This window comes from Neolamprologus brichardi, chromosome 7 (genome assembly GCF_056152115.1).
Source record: "Neolamprologus brichardi isolate AB-2024 chromosome 7, ASM5615211v1, whole genome shotgun sequence".
Taxonomy (NCBI): domain Eukaryota; kingdom Metazoa; phylum Chordata; class Actinopteri; order Cichliformes; family Cichlidae; genus Neolamprologus; species Neolamprologus brichardi.
In genome coordinates this window covers 49,295,770-49,320,780 of record NC_142110.1, presented here as the reverse complement: position 1 = coordinate 49,320,780, position 25,011 = coordinate 49,295,770, and the positions used below count along the sequence as shown (strand labels likewise).

Below are 25,011 nucleotides of genomic sequence, written 5' to 3'. Positions count from 1 at the left end.
TTGTTTGACAGACACAGAGCCTTTTGCCCCTCTATCGCCCAGCAACATTTACATCACCGATTACACCCTCTTATTATATTGCCATTATGCTGCATTACGGGCTTCAGAGCAACACAATGGTTCCAACATCTTGCCAGGTACGAGCTGTTACAGTGGAGCACACGCCCAAGTACATTCAGACGCTGTCAGCGACTCTTTACCACCCGTACCTTTCTCAAACTCCTTTCATTTCTCCCCCTGATACGTCTTTTGTTCAACACCTGATATGAACCCCTGGAGCTCCTGGTTGGCACAGGTAAAGGCCCACCCACTTTTTTTCCTTCTCCCTGCAGATCAGCCTCACTGTGACTATTTTATTCTCAGTTCCTGCCTCACTGCTCGGATTTTCTAACCTATGCTCCTGGTTTGGAGCTCTCATCCAGCGTTGTCTCAGGCTCGAGACCTTCAGGCACTGGTTAGGCCCAAGAGCACTCTCTCAGCTCTAGTCAGCACCACAGCTAAACTCTGTCATTTCTCAGCCGTAATCATACCACCCCAGTCAAATGTGCAAGCAGGTTTTTAGGCTTGGCTTGTTTTAGTGTTAGAGTGTGTGTCACTCCCCTCCCCTAAGCACAGGTGGACTTGTAGGGAACATTGCCAAATAGTTTTGGTTTAGACGGAGGGAGGGGTGTTGGCTGAGGCTGGTGGGTGTAGCAGGGTTTTTTTTTTTTGTTTTGTTTTGTTGTGTTTCTTAGATAACCGCTTCGTGGAGCGGTACCTTTTCACTCCCCCAAATCACGGACACACCTTCAGAGCAAATTTGAGTGTGTTTCGTGCCTGCTCTCACTTTCACAAGTCTGCCAGTGCTGAGACAGTGCTGTGTTTCCTGACAGGGAGTGAGAGAGGAACTGAAATCAAAACGTCTCTTCTTAAAAGGTCAGTAACATCTCGCTGTCTCTGTTCACTTTTCTGCTCTTTTCTCCGTCACGCTATCATTTGTCATCATCGAAAAAGTCGTAAAGTGCGGTTCGCATTTTCTCTCTGTTCTGGCAAAAAAAAAAAAAAAAAAGTTCAAAGCATACACAAGCTGCCGGCTACCTCCTGCGCACCAGAATCAAACTAACGGATGGCTGACCTTTTGCAGAACTGGGCTCTTCTGTGCGACCCATTTTGAATTGCAAATTGCTCCATGTTTCAAACTTTTCACGATGGAATATATATGTTTTAAAAAAAATTCTAAAAAAAGACTGCTCAGCTATGCAGAAACTTTTCTCTGTGCATATCTCGCAACAGATGTGCGCACAGTGAGTGAAAAGACTCCCCCTTTCAAACAGCAACCGCACACCAAGGGAGGAAGCAAGTGAAAGCATGACAGAGCTGGAACAGATTGAAAGACTGATATCATTTTTTTTTTTTTACTGTTACTTGTTTTTGTTGTAGTAGCAGCTTGTAGAACTACACGAAGATTGATTGCACGTGACTTTAATCTCGCATCTGCGACTGTACGATCAGCCCGAGCGCAGCCTGAGCATACAATGCCTCTAACTGACGAGGTAATAACAAGACGATCGGACACATGGGTTAACATCTGTCCGGAGTCCGTTCAATCACCGCTCGCGTTTTAGAGCAATCTTAGCTTCTGTGCAACAGATGTGGGGGCAGAGGTGTGACATTCACATTTCTTTCACTCTTCCTGTGACTCCTCATCAAATGCCACGAATAACTTCAAGAGTATCATTACAGGGCAGTTATACGCGATACTGTTACAAGGTACTGAAGTGTTCTTGAGACGACACGACCGAATCATTGTGCGAGATGTCAACTGTCCTGCTTTTCGTGTTAGTAAGGCTGGCATGGTCCTAACTGGAGTGGCGAATGCAAAACCTTCGGCTGATTTCAAAAAAACTTGCAATTATGCACTATATGCTTCAAATACTGTACAAACGAGCGGTGGTTTTAATCAACAGGTTATGACAAATGATCTCAGTTTCCAGTACCGACCTAAAAACAGGCAGCTGTGGTCTAAAGCAGCTTCACAGCTCACGAACCACATTATTATCGCCAGGTTCTCAATTTAGATACACAGTGTGTTTCCGTTTATCAGAGAACAAGATGGATCGTATGAAAATGAATGGAAAATTAGAAAACGAGCCGCTTCCTCAAAAGGCGGTGTGAGATGATAAAGGGAATGTGAGCAAAACAAAACTTCAAATACAATAAAGCAGCATGTACAGAAGATATCAGCTTGAAAGCTTATCAGCCATCATTGTTAATTAAAAAAAAACAACCTTACAGAGCTTTCTTTCCTGTTGCTGTGAGGTTAGATGGGGATAAAATCAAGTAGACGTTACCACACCTATTCTCGTCTGACTACAGCTCCACGTCTGCTTCTTTCTCTCTCTAGGATTAGTGATTTGAACCTGATCCTCGCTGGTCTTTTGTTGCAGGGCCTCACTTACGTCGGCTGTGTTTAACAAACATTACCCAGGACAGATTTCAGCCGGTGTTTGTACAATCTCACCTACAGTATGCCGTGCAGATCATGACAAGCCGGTTAGCTTAGCGATCCGGCGTGTAAGGGCACAAAAAGTGCTTGACGAAGAGATTTTAACAGCCCTGAATCAATTTGTCAAAATGAATGAAGACGCGGCTTCACATCTGAAGAATTATGCAATGTGTTCATTGTGAGACTGACGGTGAATGAGTCCGCACGCCTTCTTCCCACCTGACAGCATGTGGGCATGCCCATGTAACAGCATCCACACAGGGATACACAATCTGATGCTAACCTTCTGTGACACAGATGTCATCACGGCAGCTGTCCTGAATCAGATTTTTTTTTTCTTTAAGAAAACTGCTCAGAAAGCAGAGAGGACAAAAAAAACGCCCTCCAAAAAAACCTGATCTGTTAGACGCATACCCGCAAAAACTTGTGTTCAGGTTAATGTGCTGCGTGTGTTTGCATGTCTACAATGGCAGAGGAGCCATTTTTGTGTGCACGCGTGCGTGTCCGCCCTCCTCCGTAGGATCGAGGTCCAGGTTTTGTTGTGTGTGTGTGTTTTTCTCTGTGTGTGTGTGTGTGTGTGTGTGTGTGTGGAGTTGGGCTGGGTGAGTAAGCCGCCCCTCACAGATGAATAGAGGATGGGAGGAGGCTTGAAGAGGCTGCCGTGGGTGGGAGGCCCAAGCCCTGCCAAAAAAGCTCCTTCTGTGGGATTTGTGTACTTTTGCGTTCCTCACGAAACACAGCGCCTGGCTCCAACGACAGAAGCAGCCGGGGGGAGGGAGGTAGGCCCTTTCTCTCCCAGGGGTCGGCTCGATCACACCCTCTGCTTTTCAAGCTATATCCCATCTTTCCGTTTACAGTGCTCCTCCTTTTCATCTCCACATCCAGTATTTTTCTTAAAAATAATAAACCGACCGATTTTACTCGCACACTTTGACTTCCTGGGAACACCTCTTGCCTCACACTTCCTGCTCACCACCTACCCTGACACTAAACTCTTCAAAAACAACATAATCAAGGCATTTGGGTTCTTTTAAGTTATTACTGCTTTACATAAATATATCACTTTACTTTTGAGCTGTGTGTGTCTGTGCTTTATCTGAAAGGTCTCGCAAAACTGCAAAAACAAACTCAATCACACAGAAACTTGTTTCATGTTATGAACTTCTATTAATAATGCAACAGTTGCTTTGTATTTACTAAATCACAGAGTGTCTTGTAGTGGGTTTTTTTTATGCATTCCTTAGCAGGGTCATAGTCATCAGAGAAATATTTTTGTCATACATTTCGACATCTGAAATGTCAATGGCAGCCGCAATTTGTAATGTGGTTGCGCAGTGAAGCATTTCACATACAAATTGTGGGTGTTTCCTGAATGTTACCTCGATAATACAAAATAGGGCCCCTGTAACCACTAGCAACCCACCTAGCTTTAACCTGGTGACAAGCACAAAGAAAGGCATTGGCTCTCAGCAGTTTGGCAATCGGGTAAAAAACTGGCTGGTAAATTAGAAAACGAAGAACAGCCGCACGTACAGTGCGGGGAAACATATAGAGCATAGAGCTGCGTGTCATTCAGCATCAGGGAGTTAGATGAAGAAAAGAAGAAAGGGAGGAGAAGGAAAAAAGAGAGCGTGATTTCATAATGTCTAAAAGAAAGATCTGGGTTGAATAAGTGGGTCCACCCACCTGTGTGTGAGAGGCAGTGAGAGAGAAAGCAGGGCTGGATGGCAGTTTTAGAGACATGAGTGTGTGGGTTAGGCTAGCTGGCCTGCTTATGCTATCTAATCACTGGGAGAGAAAGGAGAGCAACATGCCTTGATCCACCCACCTACCCCAGACAAACAGCAGTTAGCCTGCTAAGTACTATATGTAGTCGCCTGCAGCTCGAGGTGCTTCACTGGGAGATAAAATGTGACAGAGTTTGCAGGTAACACACACACACAGAACAATTATGCCTCACTCTGTGCTTGGGAGAAACGGAGATGTGTCAGTCTAGAGGCCACTGTGGTTCACAACTTCGTAAGAGAGAGCGTTTGAGTTTAAGCTGCCAAACACACAAACACGCAGGGTTCAGGTCGAAATAACTCTAATGAGACATCACTCACTGTCTTTTGTTTTGTAACCAGATTAGTCAAATTAATTTTAGCCCCGTCCATGCAGATTTCAACTTTCATTATCTCAGAATATTTGCTTTTCGTGTGTGGATCATTTTATAAATTCTGCTTGTGTTTTGTCACAGATTAGTTACCTGCTGTGATACCTGAGTGGGTGGGATGAAATTGGGTTCGCCTCCAAAAATAGCTGACCTGCGCATCGGGCTTGTGTATTTTGCCAGTGTGCATGCGGTTCACAGCGGTCCACCACCTCGTGCATGTGTGTGTGTGTGTGTGTGCATGTGTGTGTGTTCCATGACAGGCATCTGTCTCCCCTGCCCTGCAGCCTGACTGGTTTTAATTAGGAGGTGCCAGAGTGCCCGAGGGCTCTCTTGCTGACACACACACGTACACATGCTCTCTCTCTCACACTCGCACACACACACAAACATGCGTACAGCGTACACACAATACCTGAGGGCAGACAGAGGCTGTCCCACCAAGGCTGGCCTCCTTCTCGTTATCACCATAAGGAGTTGTCTTCATTCACCTGACGACCCTCGCGAAACACGCATGTACACAACGCTCACACAAAAATACCGACACCAAACCAATCCAGCGAACACAACACAACCCATTCTGAAGTCGCATTGCGCTAGCGGGGGATTATTACACCTTGAATACATTCTTCTCAAAAAAGCGGCCTCAAACATGAAGAATGATCAAATTTACCTTTAAGAAAACACTCAGTGGATTCATACAAAGGAGTGTAGCCAACCGTGTGAGACTTTCACTGAGTACTTGCAGTTCTTTACCTCCCTTCTGGCAAAGCTTCCCATATTTATTAGGCTGTTTGAAAAGAAGGCCCAATGGGAGAAAGTTAAAGCCCAAAACAGACAGGTCAGCAGACAGGAAACGCCCTCGTCTCACTCACCCAAATGGCATGCTCCAAGGTGAGTTCTAATGACCTCAGTGCAATGACAGATGGGTGTGTATCTCTGTGAATGTTTGTCTGCGAGTGAGCGAGGCAGAGCTTGCAGTGGGTTTGAACACATTCAACCCTCCCTTTGTGTTTAATCAACATTGCATCTCCAAGTGCCTGGCTGTCCTTGGCACTTGAGGCAAAGGATGTTAGACCTGGGAGGCTGCTGCGATGCCCTATCTCTGGATGGAAGAGGAGTGGGGGTAGTGAATGCCTCCTTTTCCTGCTTCTCTCCCACACCAGGCCACACCTGGCTTCAGAGTCAAAGTATAAGTTTGGCTGGTCGTGTTTGTCTGCCTCTACAGTTTTTATTAATCCTGGGAAAGTCAGCTGAGCTTGTCCCTGAACTGTTTTAGCACGCTCGTGGGCTATGTGTATACTGCTGCATTTTAACACTGATTCTTAGCAGTTATAAATACTTCTTGAAAAGTCAGAATCCAGAACTGCTTTACAGACACCTTCAGGTCAGAGTTCACATTTATCCCATCAGAAAGTGGTCGGTCACTTTTGTGGAGGTGAAATCTATATTTATGCAGCTACTTTTGTCAGTTTGGGATATTCGCAACTTGATGAAACAATATGAATGTCTTTTGGGAACACTTAAGAAAAAGTGATTCCAGCAGATATTCAGAACTCAACACTCTGCAGGCATCCTTGTAATACCTCTTTGCAGCTAGTTTGAGAAGTGTCTACCTAAACAGAGCCCCAATCCATTGAATCATCAGTTGGTCTGCCCAGCAAAACTGGGTTAGCATTTTCTGATCTGACGTCCATATCAGCAGGCCAGGAAACTTTGAAAAATATGTTCACAAGCCCTGGGTATTGACTAAAAGAATGACAGTGCAGATACAAGTGCCAGAAATGAGTTTTCTTTGAAGGTTGGCTGTGCTCTCCTTCAGTAATAGCGTGAGGAGCTCAGCCATTTGAGACGGACTCAGAGTAGAGCCGCTGCTCCTCCACATCGAAAGGAGCCAGTTGAGGCTGTTCGAAGATCTGACTGTGTCTCCTGGATGCCTCCTAAGTGAGGCTTTTTCCAGTATGTCCTACCAAGAAAAGGCCCTGGGGCAGAACCAGAACTCGCTGGAGAGATTACATCTCTCAGCTGGATTGGTGTCCCCCAGGATAAGCTGGAACATGTGGCTGTGGCGAGGAAAATCCTGACCTTTAGCTCTACTTCCTTCTTCTTCTCGTACAAGTGTAACAGATGCACCGTTTGGGTTCTGATGGTGTAAATATTTGAAAATGGAAAGCAATAGTACTCTATAAAAGGCAGGGGGGAAATAAAAATTAATAAATTTCATTAACTGTCTGGAGGCAGGTGGCGGAGGCAGGGCCCTGTTTGCCAAACAAGGCGAACTAAAAAGCAGCAGTCCAGGATCACACTATTTCATACCAGTGGCACATGTAAAAATTCATTCTGTGATACGTGGCTGCTGTGCTGCTACGAGACCATCTGAGATATGCTGATGAGATCTTCTCAGACGTGCCAAAAAGAGCCAATTTTAGTCGTTAAGAATCGGACTGCCGTGTTTATGGTCTGCACAGAAGGCCAAGCTGAGTATAGCACCAAAGTTTTCATGATATCAACTTTATGTAATGATGCTTCACACCCCATCCCCCATCCAAAGTGCCAATCTGGTGCCCTTGTATGTGTATCTTGCTGGGAGCAGCAGGTGGCAGTAAACAGGTACACTGACACACCAGTCAGAGAGACAGACAGACAAAACAGATGACTCTTACTCAGCCCTCATGACTGTGAGCGCGCACAGAGCAGGCGGCAAGGTCCACCGCTTTTTCCTGGAGAAAGGGGAGGAGGAATGAGTTGTTAGCTTAGAGAAACACAAAAGACTGAGAGACACAGAAAAAACTTTTGATTGTTATTTGCACAGCAGTTAAAAATAGCTTATGTTATTTTGTGATTAAGCCAATTAAACTCATCGCTGCATATGGGATGAAGATGCACTTTTTTTGGCCTTAATGCACATTTCTCACCAGATTTTATGATTTAAGTCACATAACATCTTCAGGTTGTTTTCTGAAAAGAAAAAAAGCAGAGCTGAGATTGTACGAGCAGTTTTAAAGGCCTTTAAATTAAGCTGTGTATTAATTTGTCGTAGACGTTTGTGAAGTTTTGTCACCAAACACAGAGCTGCATGGCAAATCTGTGTGTTTAACAAATTGCATGTCAGCGCCACGAGATGACTGTTTTCAATCTGCAGTTCAAAAGCATGCACTTCTTTTTTTGTGCTTTTTTTTCTTCCGAGTTTAGAACAAAGCAATACGCACAGGTACCACTTACAGAGCGCTGCTGTGACGGCAGCAGGCGTGTTTAGAACAGATAGTCGAACTTTTTAGGAAGACAAACGCTGTTTTTCTGGCCGTCTGGCTGGGCTGCTAGCAGTTAGTGGCTTACCCTGTTTATATATACTAGATGCCAATGCGAACTGGCCTGGGCTCTCACCCTGTACAAAACAGTGTAAACCACCGTGGGCATGGGCTGCGGTTTGCTTTGGTCCATTTTTTCCCCAAGTGGAAGTGGGCATAGCATAGTCTGATGTACGCTCTGATGTGTACTTGTTTGTGGAGGTTAACTCAACACAATTTGACTCCTTTCACTTTCTGATTGTCGGTTATGATATACGATCGGTCAGAAATATTTTAGTAGATTTGAAGGTCCAGCAGCCACCAGGAAAACAATGGCTCGCTGCGTGCTCTACCATCATGGACGAACATCTGCTCGGATCTCGCTTGCTGCCTTTAAACTGCAAGACTGCCGCTCTCTCTCTCATATTGCTTAGGCGGTAAAACTTATACGAATAAAAACAGTGAAGTATGACAAAGGGTGTGGTTTAATGATGTCACACAGGAAAACCCAATGGCTTTTTCGACACTGCAAATGTGCTTTGTCATAACATTTGGCTTGTGCGCGCGTGTGTGAAAGCAAAGGCAAAGGAAACACTTGTTCTCCCTTTTTCTTTCCCTCCGTCTTGCCATCACAAACATCTGACTCAACACAGAAAGGAGCTTAACAGGCAATCTCGTCTTGAAGTTTAACGTCTCCTCAAAACTTCTGCCGAACCGAGTTTCCTCCTCTGTGCTCGAGCTTTTACAGAATGGCTTATTTCTACATCTTTTTCTGCATGAACTTCCTCCTCCTCTCCACAGACTGAGGTGGTGGTGCTCACCAACTGTTACACTGCCTCGGCGCTTTCTGACTCAAAACAGGACTCTAACGTTGGCCGTCTGCTCTTCACGGCCGGGTTTCTGAAACGTAGTTGAAACAACGGTTCGACAAAGCGAGAAAGAGAAAGAGAGAAAAAATAAAAGGTCTGTAAACAGACACTTGTGGTATTTTTTTTCTTTTGTCGCGTTTGTGGTCTAATTATGTCTCAGATACAGACAGCTTTTAAATAATACAGCCTTTTAAATTAACGCCACTGACTGAATCAGCTAGTTTAACGGGGTTACGCAGAAGTCTCTCAGGTCAAAATAGGTTGATTTATTAGGTTCTTTTTCCAGAAACTAGTCAGTTCTTGCTATCAGTATTTCTCTAAGGTGGGGTCAGTGTGTGGCTTCCTGAGGAAATCGCTTTAGATTTATTTCAAGTTTCATTTTTAATAGAATAGAAAAGAGCAGGTGTGGGAATAAAACTAACCTGATTTAAGTTCCACTTGCATTTCTGCTTCTCCTCATCTCAGTCTGAGACTCACCAACAGAGGTGCACAAAACGCTTTCCCAACTTTTCTCTCCGTCTCTCACTCCCTCTCTTTCTCCTTTCCATTTTTACCCTCCCTCAGTCTCCCCAAACAACCCCTTCGGGTTTCTTTTGCCCCGGTCCCTTTCTACCAAAATCCACTCTAACACAACTAAAAATTCATTTTGTCTGACCTAAATCAGAGGGTGTCTGCGCCATGGGCTTATTACACACTGCGCTTAAACTTGTGTTGTGGAGGAGGATGGGGTATTATTATCTTCCAGCTACCCACCCTGCTATAAAAACTAGTGGTGCGACATCTCCACAGCGCAGAGCTGCTGCCCTCCCTCCCTTCTTCCTCTCACTCTCTCGCTCGTCCTACATGAGCCACACACAACAGTGAGCCTGCCTGACTCTAAACTCCACACCAGCCACTCGGCTACACAGACAGACCCAAGAATCGCTCTCTGCTCTCCTCTGCTGCGCTGCTTTGCTTCCCTTCATTGGATATTTTTCCTTCCTGGGGTGTTTTTTTTTTTTTTTTTTTGTGAATGGGTATCTGAAGCTAGTGTGAGGAGCTTGTGAATGGACTGACTGACAGACGGGCAAAGAGCGAGGCAGCTGTGTTTCAATTAAAGAGAGCTATGCTGAGAGGTCAAGTGAGGAGCAGCGGAGCTTCTTAGTAGTCTGGAAATACAAAGACACGTGAGAGGAATTGAGAAAGAGAAGGTACGGTAGGTGATGCCTGCTGAAATCTGTGGAATGCTGGGGGAACGTATCAAGACATGTGCAAATTTATTTGGATGTCAGACTTGTGGAACATCCACATGGGTGTGTGTGTGTGTGTAATCATTTCTGAGTATTACAGAGGATGTGTGTGTATGCGCGCCCGTGTGAATCAGCTTGCACTTTTGGGTTGTGTGCATCACTTAAGCGTTCAAATGAGCGCTTTAGACCATAAAGGCCCGAAAAGGTGCAAACAGGTCAATAAAACCACTTAACGACTCGTGTCATTATTCGGGCTGCGCAGTGTAAACACTGTGCCGTAAAGATGCTGGAAATAGCGCGGGCATTTATAGCATCACAACACATCTCGGAAATGCCAAACATAGTAGTTTCGGTGGACTTAAGTGCGTGTTTTGTCTCCAAAAGTAATTACACGTTACAGTTTCTGTATCTATATGACACTCTCCGTTAAATCCACAAATACTCAGGTAATTTTTTTAAAAAGCAGGGAAGGGGCATGTTTTAGAGCACAGACAAAATAGACAAAAAAAAACATGTTATGGATTTGAGGCTGAGCTGTAAATGATTGTTTACAGCAAGTCAGCTTATAAGACCTCTTAGCTCATAAAGTTACAAAAAGCAGTGACCCGTAGTGCTGTTGTAACTGTTTACTGTTTTTAAAGTTTCTGGTCTTCTTTTTTTATTCTACATCAAATTCTTTGTTGGAGCCAACTGAACAGAACAAAATGTAAATACAGTTGCCTACAACTATGAGTGGCACATTTTAGAAAGCATTATTCAGCGGCATACAGAGATGCAAAGCTGTAATGCTGTAATGCTGACGTGCTGGTGGTAAACTACATGCAGTTACACACTATGTTAAAAGTCTGCTTAATGATTTATTAATCATATCTCAATTAATCCAATCCGTTTTTAAGCTTTACCTGCCAGTGTGTAGCTTAGTAAAGACACTCAATATTATCCTGTTTAAATGTAAAGTTTAAAAAGCCTGACTTTTTTTTTTTACATTGCAGAAAAATACAAATAAATGTGAATAAATGCAAACTGGAAATGTGAAACAACTTTTTAAAAAAATGCTGTAATGATCATTTTATACTGTACCATCCACACTTGTGGTGTTGGATATAACCTTCCTCTGCTCATTTTTGGGGGTCTTTCCTCAGGCCGAACTGAAGAAAGTATCAGATGAGATTTAGAAACTGTCCATTATTTCAAACGAAATATGTGTGATTGAAAAAAAAAAAATCTTTCTTGTTTTATTGGCAATAAAGTAAACTTTTGGGGTGACTGAGACGGAGGCGGGTAACTGTGGGCCCCCCTGAAAGACTCGAGAGATGACATCTAGCGCAAAGAGGCGCTTTAAGGAGCCGTGCCATTTGAACTGACCTTGGATCAGGTCCAGTGTTAACTTTAAATGAATCATTCATTTTTAATCAGTCAAGGCTGAGAGCTAGCCAAAGGTACAAATAACTGCACTTTCTGAATTAATTAAGTGAGCAATGCAGTATAACATTGTATTTAATGGCACTTTATGCATTTGACTGTGAATTTGTAGTTTGAAGTTACTTTGAAGTGCACAGCTTCAAAAGTTTATTTGTTTAGTTGGGGTTTTTTTTTAACCTAAATGCTAACAATACTTAAAAAAAAACTCTGTGCTTTTGTTAAAACACGCACACTAATTCCTAAAGCACTGACTGTTCCAAATAAGCAGCGGTTTCTGTTTAAATACTCGGATTTTGACCCTGACATTTCACCATTGCTGCAAAGAGAAAATAAAGCCCCAGTCATGAAGTTTAACTGGCATTGTGTCCTCCTTCCTCACCTTCTCTAATTGACAGCAATTAAGATAAAATATAAAAATCTGCCCCCCCTTCATGCGGCCTAGAGGCTCAAAACTAACACTAAGAAGAAGTGTCTCCTCGAGGAGCACTGCTGTTTCACTGGCGATAATGGACTAGTTTACACAGCAGGTCAAATGAATGTCTTCCCTTAATAAGGGGGGGGTGAATTTTGGCTGTCAATACTGTAAATTATTGGCTGTGCAATTGTCCACCTGTGACAGTTGTTTCGCAGGTGTTTGCTATGGGCAGTCGGTGACAGGGGTAAACTCTGGCTGCTGGTGATTTAGCATGGGGGTCAGGTGGATGAACGGGCCTGACAGGAATAAACTAGGCACAGGGTGTTGGAGTGCACAGGCCAAATGAGTGTCTGCCCGTCACAAGGCTTGAGATGGACATTAGCTGGTGATTTGTGGCCTGAGCGGTCAGGTTTGGGGACAAGTTAGCCACTCTACTCTAGGCATAATGATGATACAGCTGCAACACGGACAGAGCGAGGTGGAGGAGGAGAAGGAGGAGGTGGGGAGGAGGAAGAGGAAGAAGAGGAGAATCATTAGGAGGAGGTGGCGCTGGTGGTCAGTGCCCGGAGAGCAGATGAAGTTCTCGGGAGAAAGACGACACTGGATGGAGGTGACACATAATTTGGGGTGGGAGTGCTGAGTTGAAAGTGTTGGTGACTAAGTGAGGCATGAGAGGAGATGCTGGCTAGTACAGGAAGGCAGAAAGAGAGGGAGACGGAAAGGCCTTTATTAGAGGTCAGTTTAGTAAATGAGTTGAACTCGGTGTGAACTTTTTTTCCCACACTTGGAACGTCTTCCTTTAAAGCGGTGATGCAATTGTGATAGGTGCTAAAAGTTTTAATCAAAAACTAATTTTGCTTGTTTTTTGTTTTTTAGTTCATTAAAAAAATCCAGCCACCTCATTATGGCAGGTTTTTAAACCTGACGACTACTTACCGAGTTGAGCTTTATTGCTAATAACTTGGAGCTGGTTTGAAAAGGGGACAGAAGGCGAGTCACTTTGTGCCCTTTCTCAAGGCGTCGCCGCCCTCGCTCCCCTTGATGGGTGGGTGGGGTGTTGCGTGTGCGTCTAAAGGGCTAAGACTTGTTTGGCTGATGAAATGTCGCTCCAGGACCTTGTGGTGGGAAAGCGTTGCCCTCCTCCCCTCCCTGTCTATGTGGCACATCCTCCTTAGATCCTCTCCACATTGTAATTAGGGGCCGGCCGCTAAGAGCTAGTGCTAGCTAGTGGCAGGCAAACAGTGGGAACGGGGAGGGGAGTGGCACTCGTCGGTTCAGTGGGTGAACAAACAGCAACAGCAGCACGTGTCCCATAGTTCCAGGAGTGGGTGGGATGGGTCCAGAGCAAAAAAAGAAAAGGAGAAGAAAAAAAACCCGAATGCGAGACAGTGAGTTCGCCAGGCCCTCCCAGTCGTTTTCTCCTGCTCTTATCCACTCAGTGTTGTTCCAAGCTCTGCACTATTGTTTGCCTTGGCAGGCTGTCGCAGGGAGGGGCCCCTCCGCTGGTGTTTGTGCAACCTGTTAGGGAACTTTTAGGGCCATCTGATCTCTCCCTGCTGGAGATTCTCTCACCTTTTTGCCCAGGCCAGGTTATTGCTTTTAGGGAGGTTGTGCACATGGCGTGGGAATACAATAAAAAAAAATCTTCTATTCCTTGTAAAAGTGTAAAGTTGTGGTGTGAGCTGCATACATCCTCATCATCATTTCCATTTTGCAAATCGCCAATCAAACAGCTCTCCCCCCCAGCTCGCTGTAACTTTCACTGTCGCATCGAGGCCGGCGTGCGTGCGTGCGGACATATATCCTACACTGCCACCTCCTCTATAGACATTTTAATTATGTCCACACTGTATCAATGGCACGAACATGGCAACAGTTCCCTAGCAACAAGATCGACAAGAATAAACTACATGTAAGATTGGTAAGGTATCTGAATTGTACACCTGCAGGTGAACTTGGGGATTTTTTCTGAAATAGTTTTTTTTTCCATCTTGTTTTTCCTCCTTTTTTTTTTGACTTCTGGCGTGATTCACTGCAGGAAGCTCAAGAAAGTGAGACACTTGGGTCTGTATGTGTGTGTGTGTGGCTTCAGAGCTGGCCCATTTCGGTTCAGTCAACAATGCAGCTGTGGTGTGTGGGGCTGCTTCAAAGTATTTATCTACACATGCCTCCAGTGACCACCAAGTGCGGATGGCTAAGTTTGAGCTCTATTCATAGATGTGAATGAATGAGCACCCTGCCAGCGGAGGTTTGATCACTAGAACTGTAAACAACAGTACAGTGAATCAACAGGTGGGAGCTCAGGCAGCTGTGGAGTGGAAAATGTGAAGAAAGAGAGCAGACCGAGCAGAGATTCATCTGTGTGTTTAGACCATAACGTGCTATATATCAGGCTCTTCAGGCACCGCGCTATAAGTGAAATGAGTGAGGATAGACTGCAAGTAAGCATTTTGACAGGATACAGTATCTAGAGTACAATCTGACCTCTTTTGTCGTTTTCTTCACTTCTCACCACATCCCAGTCTCTCTCTCACACACACACACACACTGTATTGTTCCGATGAACGTATCGGCTTGCCTGTTTTTCATATCTGATAGACGCAGACAAGAGGGATGGACATTATAAGCGCTATCACAGAACGTCTCTCACACACTTTTTTATCACACCACCCAGTTTCGAAATGAAAAGTAAGAAGAAAAAAAAAAAAATTCAAGAACCGCTTTAGGAGTTATTAAAATGACGGGCTTCCCTAACTCACACACTTGCAACAAGAAATGATGATAACACATTCAAGAATAAATATTACCCAACGTGATGTTTGCTCGAAATGAGACATGCTGTATTTACCACTTGTTGCTTTTGCTGCACAGATGGCACGCAAACAAGCATGCCTACAGTATATTTTAATAAAGTAGACTGTCACTCATTGTGTTAACACTATCGGCCTCGGCGGAGAGACTCCCCTTATTCGCATATGAAAGCTGTTTTTGAAAGCCTTCACCCCATGAATGGACGCCGCTTGTCACCGGTGACAGCAGCAGCACCCGTCGTTACGGCTGCACTCTCTGCGTCGGCGTTTCAGAACTCCGCTTTGTTGTTTTCTTTAACATGCCTTCATTAAATCCTGCACCATCCACGTGGATGAGTGAAGTCAAGTTTACACGGCAGGCTCTTTGCACGGCCAGGAAGCAAGAAGCCAGCTCTGTGGATTTAAAAGAACTATTATTCACCGCTTTCAAGTCAAAGTGAAAGTACATGTGACCAGTCATCAAATGCCAACAGGAAATTAAACAGGACCTGTTTAAAGCGATCAGCATAATATTTCACACTTGTGTGTACTGTTTTCAAGTCAGCATGTGGGCTTTTTCCTGAAAGATCCCCCCATATTAAAAAAACCAAAGGGCTCTTGAACAACATGTAATAATATTGAAAGTATTTTCAGATTTCTTATAACGTCAGTTGTGAGAAAAGCGTCAAAGGAGCTTTTGTGATGAGTATATCAAAGTATTTGCAAAGACATTTATTACACACAGTAAATCTGAAGTGTAAAAATGTACAGTATTTAAAAATACTTTTCAATACCGGTTATTAGTCGTTTGTTGTTTTTCTATTTTTTTGATGTTCTTTAATTATGCATTTATACTTTTTTCTGCATTAAAAATCAAAACCATTCGCTGGTATTTATTTTTTAAATTAGAAAATAAAAGTAGCTCACCTTTGGGATTAAAAAAAAATAGTGCATTAGATTCTATTTTTTTTCCCCCAAAAATCATTATTCAAATAATAAAGACGCAGAATAAATGATGGGAACCTTGTCAAAATGTAAATCCGCTTAGGTAAAAAGCAAAGTTTAAGGTCGAGAATAAGAGAATTAATTTTGATGACGATTCAGAATTTGCATCTTTTTTCAGTTACCACCAGATGTTTCACTTGTACTGCTTTTTGTCTCTACAACCAGCAGATAAAGAGAGAGAAGATGGTCCACCACAGAGAGGAGGATCTGATCGGAATCCCCTTCCCGAATCACAGCAGCGACGTCCTCTGCAGCCTCAACGAGCAGCGTCGCGACGGGCTGCTCTGCGATGTCATCCTCATCGTCCGAGACCAGGAGTACCGCACCCACCGCTCCGTCCTGGCCGCCTGCAGTCAGTACTTCAAGAAGCTCTTCACAGTGGCCACTACTGATGGCGGAGATCCCAATCACGCCGCGGCTGTGTATGAAATTGACTTTGTGGCTCCAGAGTCGCTCACAGCCATCCTGGAGTTCGCCTACACGTCCACGCTGACTGTGACGGCGTCAAACGTCAAAGAGATCCTGAATGCAGCTCAGATGCTGGAGATACCCTGCATCATTAACGTTTGCCTGGAGATCGTGGACAGCGGTGGCGGAGGGGGTGGCGGCGGGGGTGGGAGAGAGGTGGAAGGGGAGGAAGATGAAGAGGAGGAAGAAGAAGAGGAGGAAGAGGAAGAGGAGGAGGAAGAGGAGGACGCGGGGTCGAGAAAGGATGAGCACGAGGAAGAGGAGGACAATGTCAGCGAGAGGTCGCTCCAGTCTTCCACGAGCAGGGGGGAGCGGACGCCCCCGGGGATGGAGGATTCGCCACCTCCGAGCACCTCTAAGTACCACCAGCAGTTCGGGCTGCACAGGGAGACGCCCCGGTCGCAGTCTCCAGAAACCATGAGAAAGCAGGTGAAATTCAGGGGATATCATCTTGTTTTTGTTGATAATCTTATCTTATTTAAGCTCTAAAACTAATGTATCTAAAACTTGTGTTGCAGGAGAGCATTGAGACTCGAGCTCTGAAAGATTTCTCCATCGAGTCTCTCCTGCAGGAAGGGCTCTACCCTCGCATGCCAGCATTGGACAGGAGGTCCAACTTTTCTCCTCTCCTCCCAGGATTCTACCCCCCAATGTGGGCCGCTGAGTTCCCAGCTTTCCCTCAGCAGCTTCTGGAGCCAGCCCACCACCCTCACATGGGGTCTTCACCACAAACCAGGCTCCCCCACAGCTTCCCTGCCTCCACACCACTCGAAGCCTCCAGACCCCTTGATCTGGCCGTAAAAAGAGAGATCATAAAAGAGGAGATGAAAGATGAAGTCCCTCCCAGTATGCTCCAAGGCGAACTGCTGAAGGAGTTTGTCAGCTCGAACCTGGACGGCACTATGAACGCAGGGTCAGTGCCAGCAGAGAGTCATCCGCTGGGTCCCATTAAGGATGAGGCAGACTTTCGGTCGTACCTGAGTTTTCTGAGCTCCGCATCCCACCTGGGTGCGCTGTTCCCCCCCTGGCAGCTGGAGGAGGAGAGGAAGATGAAGCCCAAAGCATCACAGCAATGTCCCATCTGCAACAAGGTCATTCAAGGAGCTGGGAAACTGCCACGGCACATGAGGACACACACAGGGGAGAAACCATACATGTGCACAATCTGTGAAGTACGATTCACCAGGTACGTGGAAAGCAAACCCAACTGCTGCACATTAACAATTTGCATTATCTTGACATCTTCATCTAGCATACAAAGAGTGTAAACTGCAGGGTTAACGGAAAAGTACCCCATGCTCTTTTCACTGAGGTTAATCTGTTTTCACCTCATCTGAATATCAAAGACGTTAAAGTGGAAAGCCCCCTCTGCTTTTGCATTAGTGGTATCTCACTTACCTACATCCTCCCACTTTGGCATAGTTTCCACTTTTATTTTTAGAGCAGAACTTTAATGTTGACACTAAAAGGAAATCATCTGTGTTGGCTTTTTTTTTTGTAAATCAGTCACTTGTAAAACTCGAGAACTGAAAGGGCAATGGTGTAGGATTTATGTGTTAATCTCATTTTGTGAAAGTGTGCGGTTTTCTTCTTTTCTCAGACAAGACAAGCTGAAGATCCACATGCGGAAGCACACAGGTGAACGCCCCTACATCTGCCTTCACTGCAACTCCAAGTTTGTCCACAACTACGACCTGAAAAATCACCTGCGCATCCACACGGGCGTCCGTCCGTATCAGTGCGAACACTGCTACAAAAGTTTCACGCGGTCTGACCACCTGCATCGGCACATCAAGCGGCAGAGCTGCCGAATCTCACGCCCCCGGCGGGGACGGAAGCCAGCTGCTTGGCGTTCAGCGCCCCCCGGCAACTTCCTGTGTCCCCCTACTGCTGCGACCAACCGGTTCGAGGAGAGCAGGTTGAGCCCCGTGTACCAGGGGGTCAAGAGTCACGCACTTGGGGAGCTGCTGGGCCTCGGGAACAGAGGTCAGGGGTTTAAGAGCGCGGATGCTGCCGGCAGAGAGAGTAGGGAGGAGCTGCGGGCAGAAGGGAAGCACATCTCGGAGGAGGAGAAGCCGGGAGCTGGGAGGCAGAGGGGAGTGTTTGCTTTTGCTCTAGCTGGAGAAGAAGTGCTTGCCCAATCTCCATATTATGCTGCGACCTCTAACCCCTGGGCCATGAGGCTGGAGCGGGCTCCACCCATCCCTGAGCCGGCCAAATGAACACTGGTCTGCAGAAGACAAAAGGAAAAAAAAAAGACAAAGAAAATGTCTTTAATCTCTGCATCTCATCTGCTCCAGAAAGCTAAAGCACCTTTTACACAGAGAGAGAGAGAGAGACAGCAAGAGAGAGTGACGTGTCAATGAATAGCTTGAAGCCTGCTGATACGGCAAACAGATATTCAATCAAAAAGCAGACTTCTGTCACATCTGCACGAAACAGTAGGTCAACACAGGTCTTATTATTCACATTAATGAAGGTTCTCTTCTAAATTAATGTGATTAGCAGCACCCGTGAGTACCTGCAGCACGATGCAAAAGGTCTATTTCTTCATCCCCGTGAATGTTTACATATTCCTTCAAAAGAAGCAAAACAGTCTGTTTATGAGGAATGCCGGTTTCGTACATGTATATTTTTTGCATTATTTATTCAAAACGCTGTAAAAAAAAATTTTAAATTCTGATAAGATTCCTCTGAAACTGAAAAATTTGTTTCTTTAAAATGCAGAATGTAAACACGTGATCACAAATGTATAAAAAGGGGGAATTTATTGTCAAAAATGGCATTAAGCAGATATAATTAACATAAAAGAAAATTGAAATATAGCTTAATAAATCAATAAATAACCCTTCACTGAGACAATTTTACGTTTTTATTTTAAGTCGTTGGGTTTATGTGTTGAAAAAGGGGCAGCGCTCTCCAAATAAAAGCATCTATGGTGCTTGGATGCTTTAGTTGTCATCTTATAGTTTTCTAAAAATAAAGGGAGACCACTTGAAGACTTAATTAGGAGACACGATGATGCATTACGATCCCTCCACTGCCTTTATTCTCATTTAAGCTCTTTTGTCTGCACTATTGTACATATGGACCCAAACTTGTTGGCCATGCTGGTGTTAATTACAGTTCTGTTGCTGATGTTGTAAAAATAAAGGAGTAAATAAATAAAGAAAAAGAAAAGAAAAGCTCTTAAAAGACTATGAGAAATCCATCCAAAGATGTGTGCTTTGATATTTCAGACTTGAATAAGATTTTGTTTTAATGTTTATGACCACGTGTCTTCAGAGGATGTATATTTCTGACTAATCGATTGCCGCTCTAGCTACACGGTATGCTTGTGTTTTGTTTTGGGGGGGGTTTTGGGTTTTTTTGGTTTGTTTTGGGGGGTTTCTGCTGCAAGAAATCAATAATTTTTTTTTCCGTCTAATGTTCATCTCTGATTTGTGTATAAAGAAGTAACAAAAAAATATTTGAATTGAAATGGGAAAGTATTTTCTTGCTATTTATGGCGTATTTAAATGAATGAGCCTTGGCTATATTTTGCAAATCTGTTTTATAAAGACACTAAATGCAAAAAAAAACAAACAAAAAACCCAACTTTGCTCTTGTCTTTATTATGTCAAATGTGTTTGTACGCCTATATTTTTTTTTCTCCAGATCCTGGCAAAGGTTTCTGGAAAGCTCGGTCACATGCTAAATTGTTACTTAAAGTTAAGATTAGCATAGGGTTTGGGTTTAGGCTTACATCAAGCAAAAGTTAGTGATTAGGTTTGTATTTAGCATAAGTGCTAGAATAATACAAGATTTAGAAAACGCAGGCCGAGATTATAGTTGAGACAACACAGGATCAACGTGTGTCCGTACAATTATGGATGAATAAATAACTTTAGTGTGAATGGTTGTCTGTCTCTGTGTGTTGGCCCTGCGACAGACTGGCGACCTGTCCAGGGTGTACCCCGCCTCTCGCCCTATGACAGCTGGGATAGGCTCCAGCGCCCCCCGCGACCCTGAAAAAGGATAAGCGGAAGCGAATGGATGGATGGATGGAAATAACTTTACCATCAAATGATCATAAAACGTAATTATAGAAGGCCTCGTTCAGGTCTCCACAGACTCTAAACCCAGAGAAGTTCCCTCATGTCGCACAGTTATTTAGGCATTCATTCATCACTTTTATATCAAGCAATTTAATTACCCTAACATTTAGCTACTTAAGAATGTGTTGGTGGTGGTGGGATGCTTACAAGCTCCCTGCCCAAAATTTTTAATCGTGCTATTTATGCATCATTTTCAGGAGGCACGACATAGAAGCTGCTTGTGGCCAAGAAGTTACACAATAATTTAAATGTCTTTATTAGCATAAAAAAGGCGAGCGAAATTAGTTTTATCCAGTAAATCAAGTGTAGGCTTTGTTATCTGCTATCTGCTCTTTATAATCTCCACTGCCACTACACTGTTTATTATTCACACCCACACAAACAACACCACAGAGCTCCTCAGCTGGAGCTTTTATGGGTAGGCAGCATTACTGTGATGCCGGGTTCATATCCCTGCAGAGGTCAAGCATATGAGTCCTATAGTAGTTTAAATAAAACACGTATTTGTCATTAATGAGACTGAAATTCAGACACAAAGAGAACGTAGCAGGGTGAATAGTGAACTGCACAGAGTAAGGTTATAAAAGTGTTGCTTGAGAAGTGATTGATGGATTTGTTGCACGTGTTACTGGGATGAGACATCACTAATTAACCCCTGACACAAAGACTCAGAGGCCTAAGTCCTGCTCCCTCTGTACCAGATTAACAGTTAGATATGTTCATCTGAACTTTAATCTTTCAGAGAAAAACCACAGGTAAAGTCAGCCTATTAGAATATGTGAGCAAATGTACCCGCTGATAACAGATCACCAAAATCACAGTGCAGCTCACACATGAATGACATTTTGAGCAAACCCATACATCCCTCGGCTGTAAAGAGATAAAAGGATCCATTATTGATTTATTAAAGTTTAATGACGCATTTGGCATTAAGTAATAACTCATCGTGTTGGCCTTATGGTCATGGAGAGCCTTCCCAGAGGTGTCGTTTTAGTATTTATCTCTAAATGTATGAGTAACACAGAGAAAGTACTGTCACTTTTCACAAGATAAAAGGAGATAAAAAAAAGAACACTCAGCTCACAAAAAGCCTCTTCATGACTTCCAAGTACAAATTTCCTTCACCATGCCGCCCTCCATGGTTCTATATTTTTGCTCTGACCTCTAGTGGAGGGTTGAAGGTACTGTAAGTGGAAGTGTATCAAGAGAATATCCAAAAGTGTTTCCTTTTTAAAATACAACCTGTGTAATATTTAATAAGACTGGTGTTTAAGTAAGATATCAAAACTACAGATCTTGTCTCATTTCCGCTGCTTTAAATAACTTCCACCCATGTACATTCTCACAGGCTCATTAAAGAAATTAAATCTCATTGGCTGCCTGATGTGTGCCTTTAAATCTAGACACAGCTTAATACCTCCAGAGGGTGCTAAAGGTTTAAGTTGAAGTCTCACAGTTGGCCTGAAGGTTATTTCAGGGGTAAGAAAAAATACAACAAAACCAGCTTTGTGATTGAATCAACCAATTTTGCAGAAGTAGCGGTATTCTTTGCTTCCTTCTTCTTCTTTTTATTTTACTTTTAGTAAAATATATCTTTGCAAAAATATGCTTGAAATGCATGCCTCAACAACATAAACCACATCCTTTTATACGGAGCAAAGACTCTCTACGGTGCCAGCTTTTTCTGATGTATATTTTTTTGTAAATGATTATTCACTGCTGCGATGACCTGTCCACCTGAAGAGGCTGAAGACTATTCCAGGAAATACGACAAAGGTTAAGGCATTTTCAGTTAAAATGAAAGGTCGCTTTAAAGATAAATGAGGGTGCTGATTGAATGTGTTGCCATGACCTTTATACTATATGGCCTTGTTTAGTCAGATTCTCAGTCCTTAAACATGCATAAAGCTATTATAAACCTTTCAATAAACAAAGAGAGAGAAAAAAAGACAAACACTTGCGTTTGGATTCCCACGGCTCACAACATCCATCTGTCCATAAATACCACTTTACAATAAAGTAAGAGGCAAAAAGAAATGACTCCATTCATTAAACAGCCCCAGCTGCTTTTTAAAGAAATGAAGAGCCACTCCAGAAAACACATTCAGACCCATATTTAATGTTAACAATGGGTCAGATATGAATAAGGACAGACTCACGTGGCATTATTTATAGGCAATTATGCGACTGTTATTTCTCATCATTTCTGCTGTGAATCACCTGCTGAGCACCAAGAAGGACGACAATGTTAGCGACTAACTGGTGAACACAGAGTGCAGCACTCTGACATAAATTTCCCTGAGGATTTGATGGAAACTAAAACAGAGGAAACATGAGAATGAAGGTGAATGTGATCCTTGCTTTCAAACAGTTTATCAGAAATATAACCCCAAATGAATGCAACTGTGGCTTCGTGTCTTCTGGATGTGTAAACATGAAACTATTTGATAATAAATAAGTGCAACATTTTTCCACTCTTCTGTTGTTCAATTTTGGAGAGCTCGTGTGAACTTTAGCCCACTATCGTTCTCTCAGCTGGCAGGAGAGGCGCCTGGTGTGGTCTTCTGCTGCTTTAACGTTCCACACTTTGTACAGTCAGAGATGCTCATTTGCACAATTTGATTGCAACAAGAGCTTATTAGTGTGAATGCTTGAAAAGCATTCACAGTATTGTTGTTGTAATCTTTATTATTATATTTTATTATCTATTCCGTACGTTTTTTGTAGTCCTACTCCTTCAAAACCGTTCAACTTAGAAAAACCATTCAAACACCGTTAGATTCCTCTTCTTTAGGACATGACTGCTTCTATTTTTCTCATTTTTAACATTTATATTTTTAATTTTATTCAACTTTTTTCAACAAAAATTTCCCATGTATTTCAATGGGGAGACCCTTCAAATCCTCATTCAACTTACTCAGTTTTAAACTCTTACTACTTCCACATACGTTGACATAGAGCCACCATTCAAACTTTAAAACGAAGCCAAGACATTCAACTATTCAACTTGTATTTATCTTTTCAATATCTATTATACTTTTTCTTCAGTTCCAGTTTAAGTTTCATGATGTTTTTTCAGCCGTTTCAGAGTTTATAATGGGTGTGTATGGGACGGAATGTTGCCGCTAGAGTGAGACAGCTCAACTGCTAGAGTGAGAGGAGGGGGGGAATTAATCTTAAAATCTTTTCTTAAAACTGCTGCTGTGTCCACAGCGTTTGCTCTACAGGTATGATTTTACCCTCAAAACGTAGCCATCGCTGTCCTCTTTCATCTAATGTGTTTATTATTGTAATAGGTGTTATGGTTCTTTCATAAATGTCACCAATGCACAGCCTCCTCCCTCCAACTCTTCCATAGACTCTAATGTTAAAATGGCTCAGAAGGTTCTTTTGAAAATCAGAAGTACAGGCTGTCTTTACACTGTCACCACGTCCATATAATAAACTCCACAGCCATGAAAACCGTGAATTTGGTAGACTGGACATTGCTGGTGCTCACAGTGAAAGAATTTTGTCAATACGACCTGTACTTTTCATTTGGGAAGGATTTGTTTCGGGCTGACTTTTCTGTTCATTTTAAGCAGCAGAAGTGAGGCGCATGTCTGTGTGCGTGCCATTGGGTGCAGTCACTATAGCTACCAGGCTCACACCTGCTGGCTTAACGAGCTCTCTCTCACTCTGCCAAGGTTAAACCTAAAAATGTCTGCTGCCTCTAAGCAGTTGTAGTAAGATTAACTTTTTCAATAGGTAAAATAAAACAGATTTGACAGGGTTTTGCCACAGATTAATAGTTTGTCAGTAGTTAGTATATGCCAACTAAGGAGAGCATTGTGATTGGCACACAGGTTTTTGAGATCTGGGCAGTTTGAGTCAGTTGATGACTTTAAAATCATCCTTTCTGACTGGATAATTAAAGCTCACAGTATCTACCTGTCTGTAGTTGATTTTCCCACATTTTAATTAATGTTTAACTAATCTAATCTCATTTAATGTCTCTGTTTATAGTCTGTATAGTTTATCTCCCCACTAACACACTTAAAGTAGTCTTAAAATAAAACCCACAAAACAGTTCAAGATGAAATACTTTTTATTTGCTCATGTAATGCCAGTTGCCCTGTTTTTCTATATGTCACTCATTCGCTTATACTCGGGCAAAAAGTACCAATTTGTACACTAGTCTAGTGTATTTTTTTCCCTCTATCTCTCTATGTCTCTCACACACAGAGACCAACACACAGACATGTATATGCTCATTATTGCTGTTCAAACTGATGGTCAAATTTCCAAGCACCACCTGAACGCCTCATCTGTTTTTAACCCATCACTGGACCAACTGTCTCATTCCGCTTTGCTTTCTGCTGTGGTAAGTACCGTACACTCAGTACTGCACTGTTTTATTTTTATGATGGTAAAAATACATGTTTGACATTTAAACTCACATATCAAGTCCAACAGAGTTCAAAAGAGTTCAAAGAATAAAGAAAGAAAAAAGAAAGAATAACCTTCGCTATCATTTATATATGTTTATGACGTTTTGCTGTTAGCAGCAGTGCTAACGCTAGCTTCAATGCTAATGCTACCAACAATGGTAATGCTAGCAACAATACTAACGCTAGCTATAGTGCTAACACTAGCCTTAGCAGTTGTTAACTGACAAAAATAATATTCCTGTGATATTCCTGTGATATTTCTTGGTGGTCAGTGAGACAAAAGTAACAAATGAGCTTTATTATTGCCATTGTGGCTCAGTTTTAACAGTAAGAGTGCTAGCGCTAGCAGCATTGCTAACGCTA

The 25,011-nt window shown here is 43.1% G+C and overlaps 1 protein-coding gene across 4 annotated transcripts; it reads left to right on the top strand.

Moving 5' to 3' along the window:
- Positions 1-838: 838 nt before the first annotated feature.
- On the top strand, positions 839-19,708 carry zbtb7c (zinc finger and BTB domain containing 7C). Of its 4 annotated transcripts, none has more exons than XM_006789039.3 (4): positions 839-915; positions 15,822-16,550; positions 16,640-17,307; positions 17,722-19,708. In XM_006789039.3, the coding sequence occupies exons 2-4, from the start codon at positions 15,837-15,839 to the stop codon at positions 18,341-18,343; spliced, it is 2,004 nt and encodes a 667-aa protein (XP_006789102.2). In that variant the 5' UTR covers positions 839-915; positions 15,822-15,836; the 3' UTR covers positions 18,344-19,708. The 4 variants fall into 4 exon arrangements, with proteins under 4 accessions (XP_006789102.2, XP_035762870.2, XP_006789101.2 ...); XM_035906977.2 differs by having other exon boundaries at positions 15,819-16,550; XM_006789038.2 differs by lacking the exon at positions 839-915 and adding an exon at positions 9,615-9,983.
- The last annotated feature ends 5,303 nt before the right edge of the window (positions 19,709-25,011 follow it).

What these genes read in the sequence shown, in the direction of transcription:
- zbtb7c (XM_006789039.3), top strand. Translation starts at nt 15,837, where the DNA reads ATGGTCCACCACAGAGAGGAGGATCTGATCGGAATCCCCTTCCCGAAT. An exon ending in CAGAAACCATGAGAAAGCAG is followed by an intron (nt 16,551 to 16,639) that starts GTGAAATTCAGG and finishes CTTGTGTTGCAG; the next exon opens with GAGAGCATTGAGACTCGAGC. An exon ending in TGTGAAGTACGATTCACCAG is followed by an intron (nt 17,308 to 17,721) that starts GTACGTGGAAAG and finishes TTCTTTTCTCAG; the next exon opens with ACAAGACAAGCTGAAGATCC.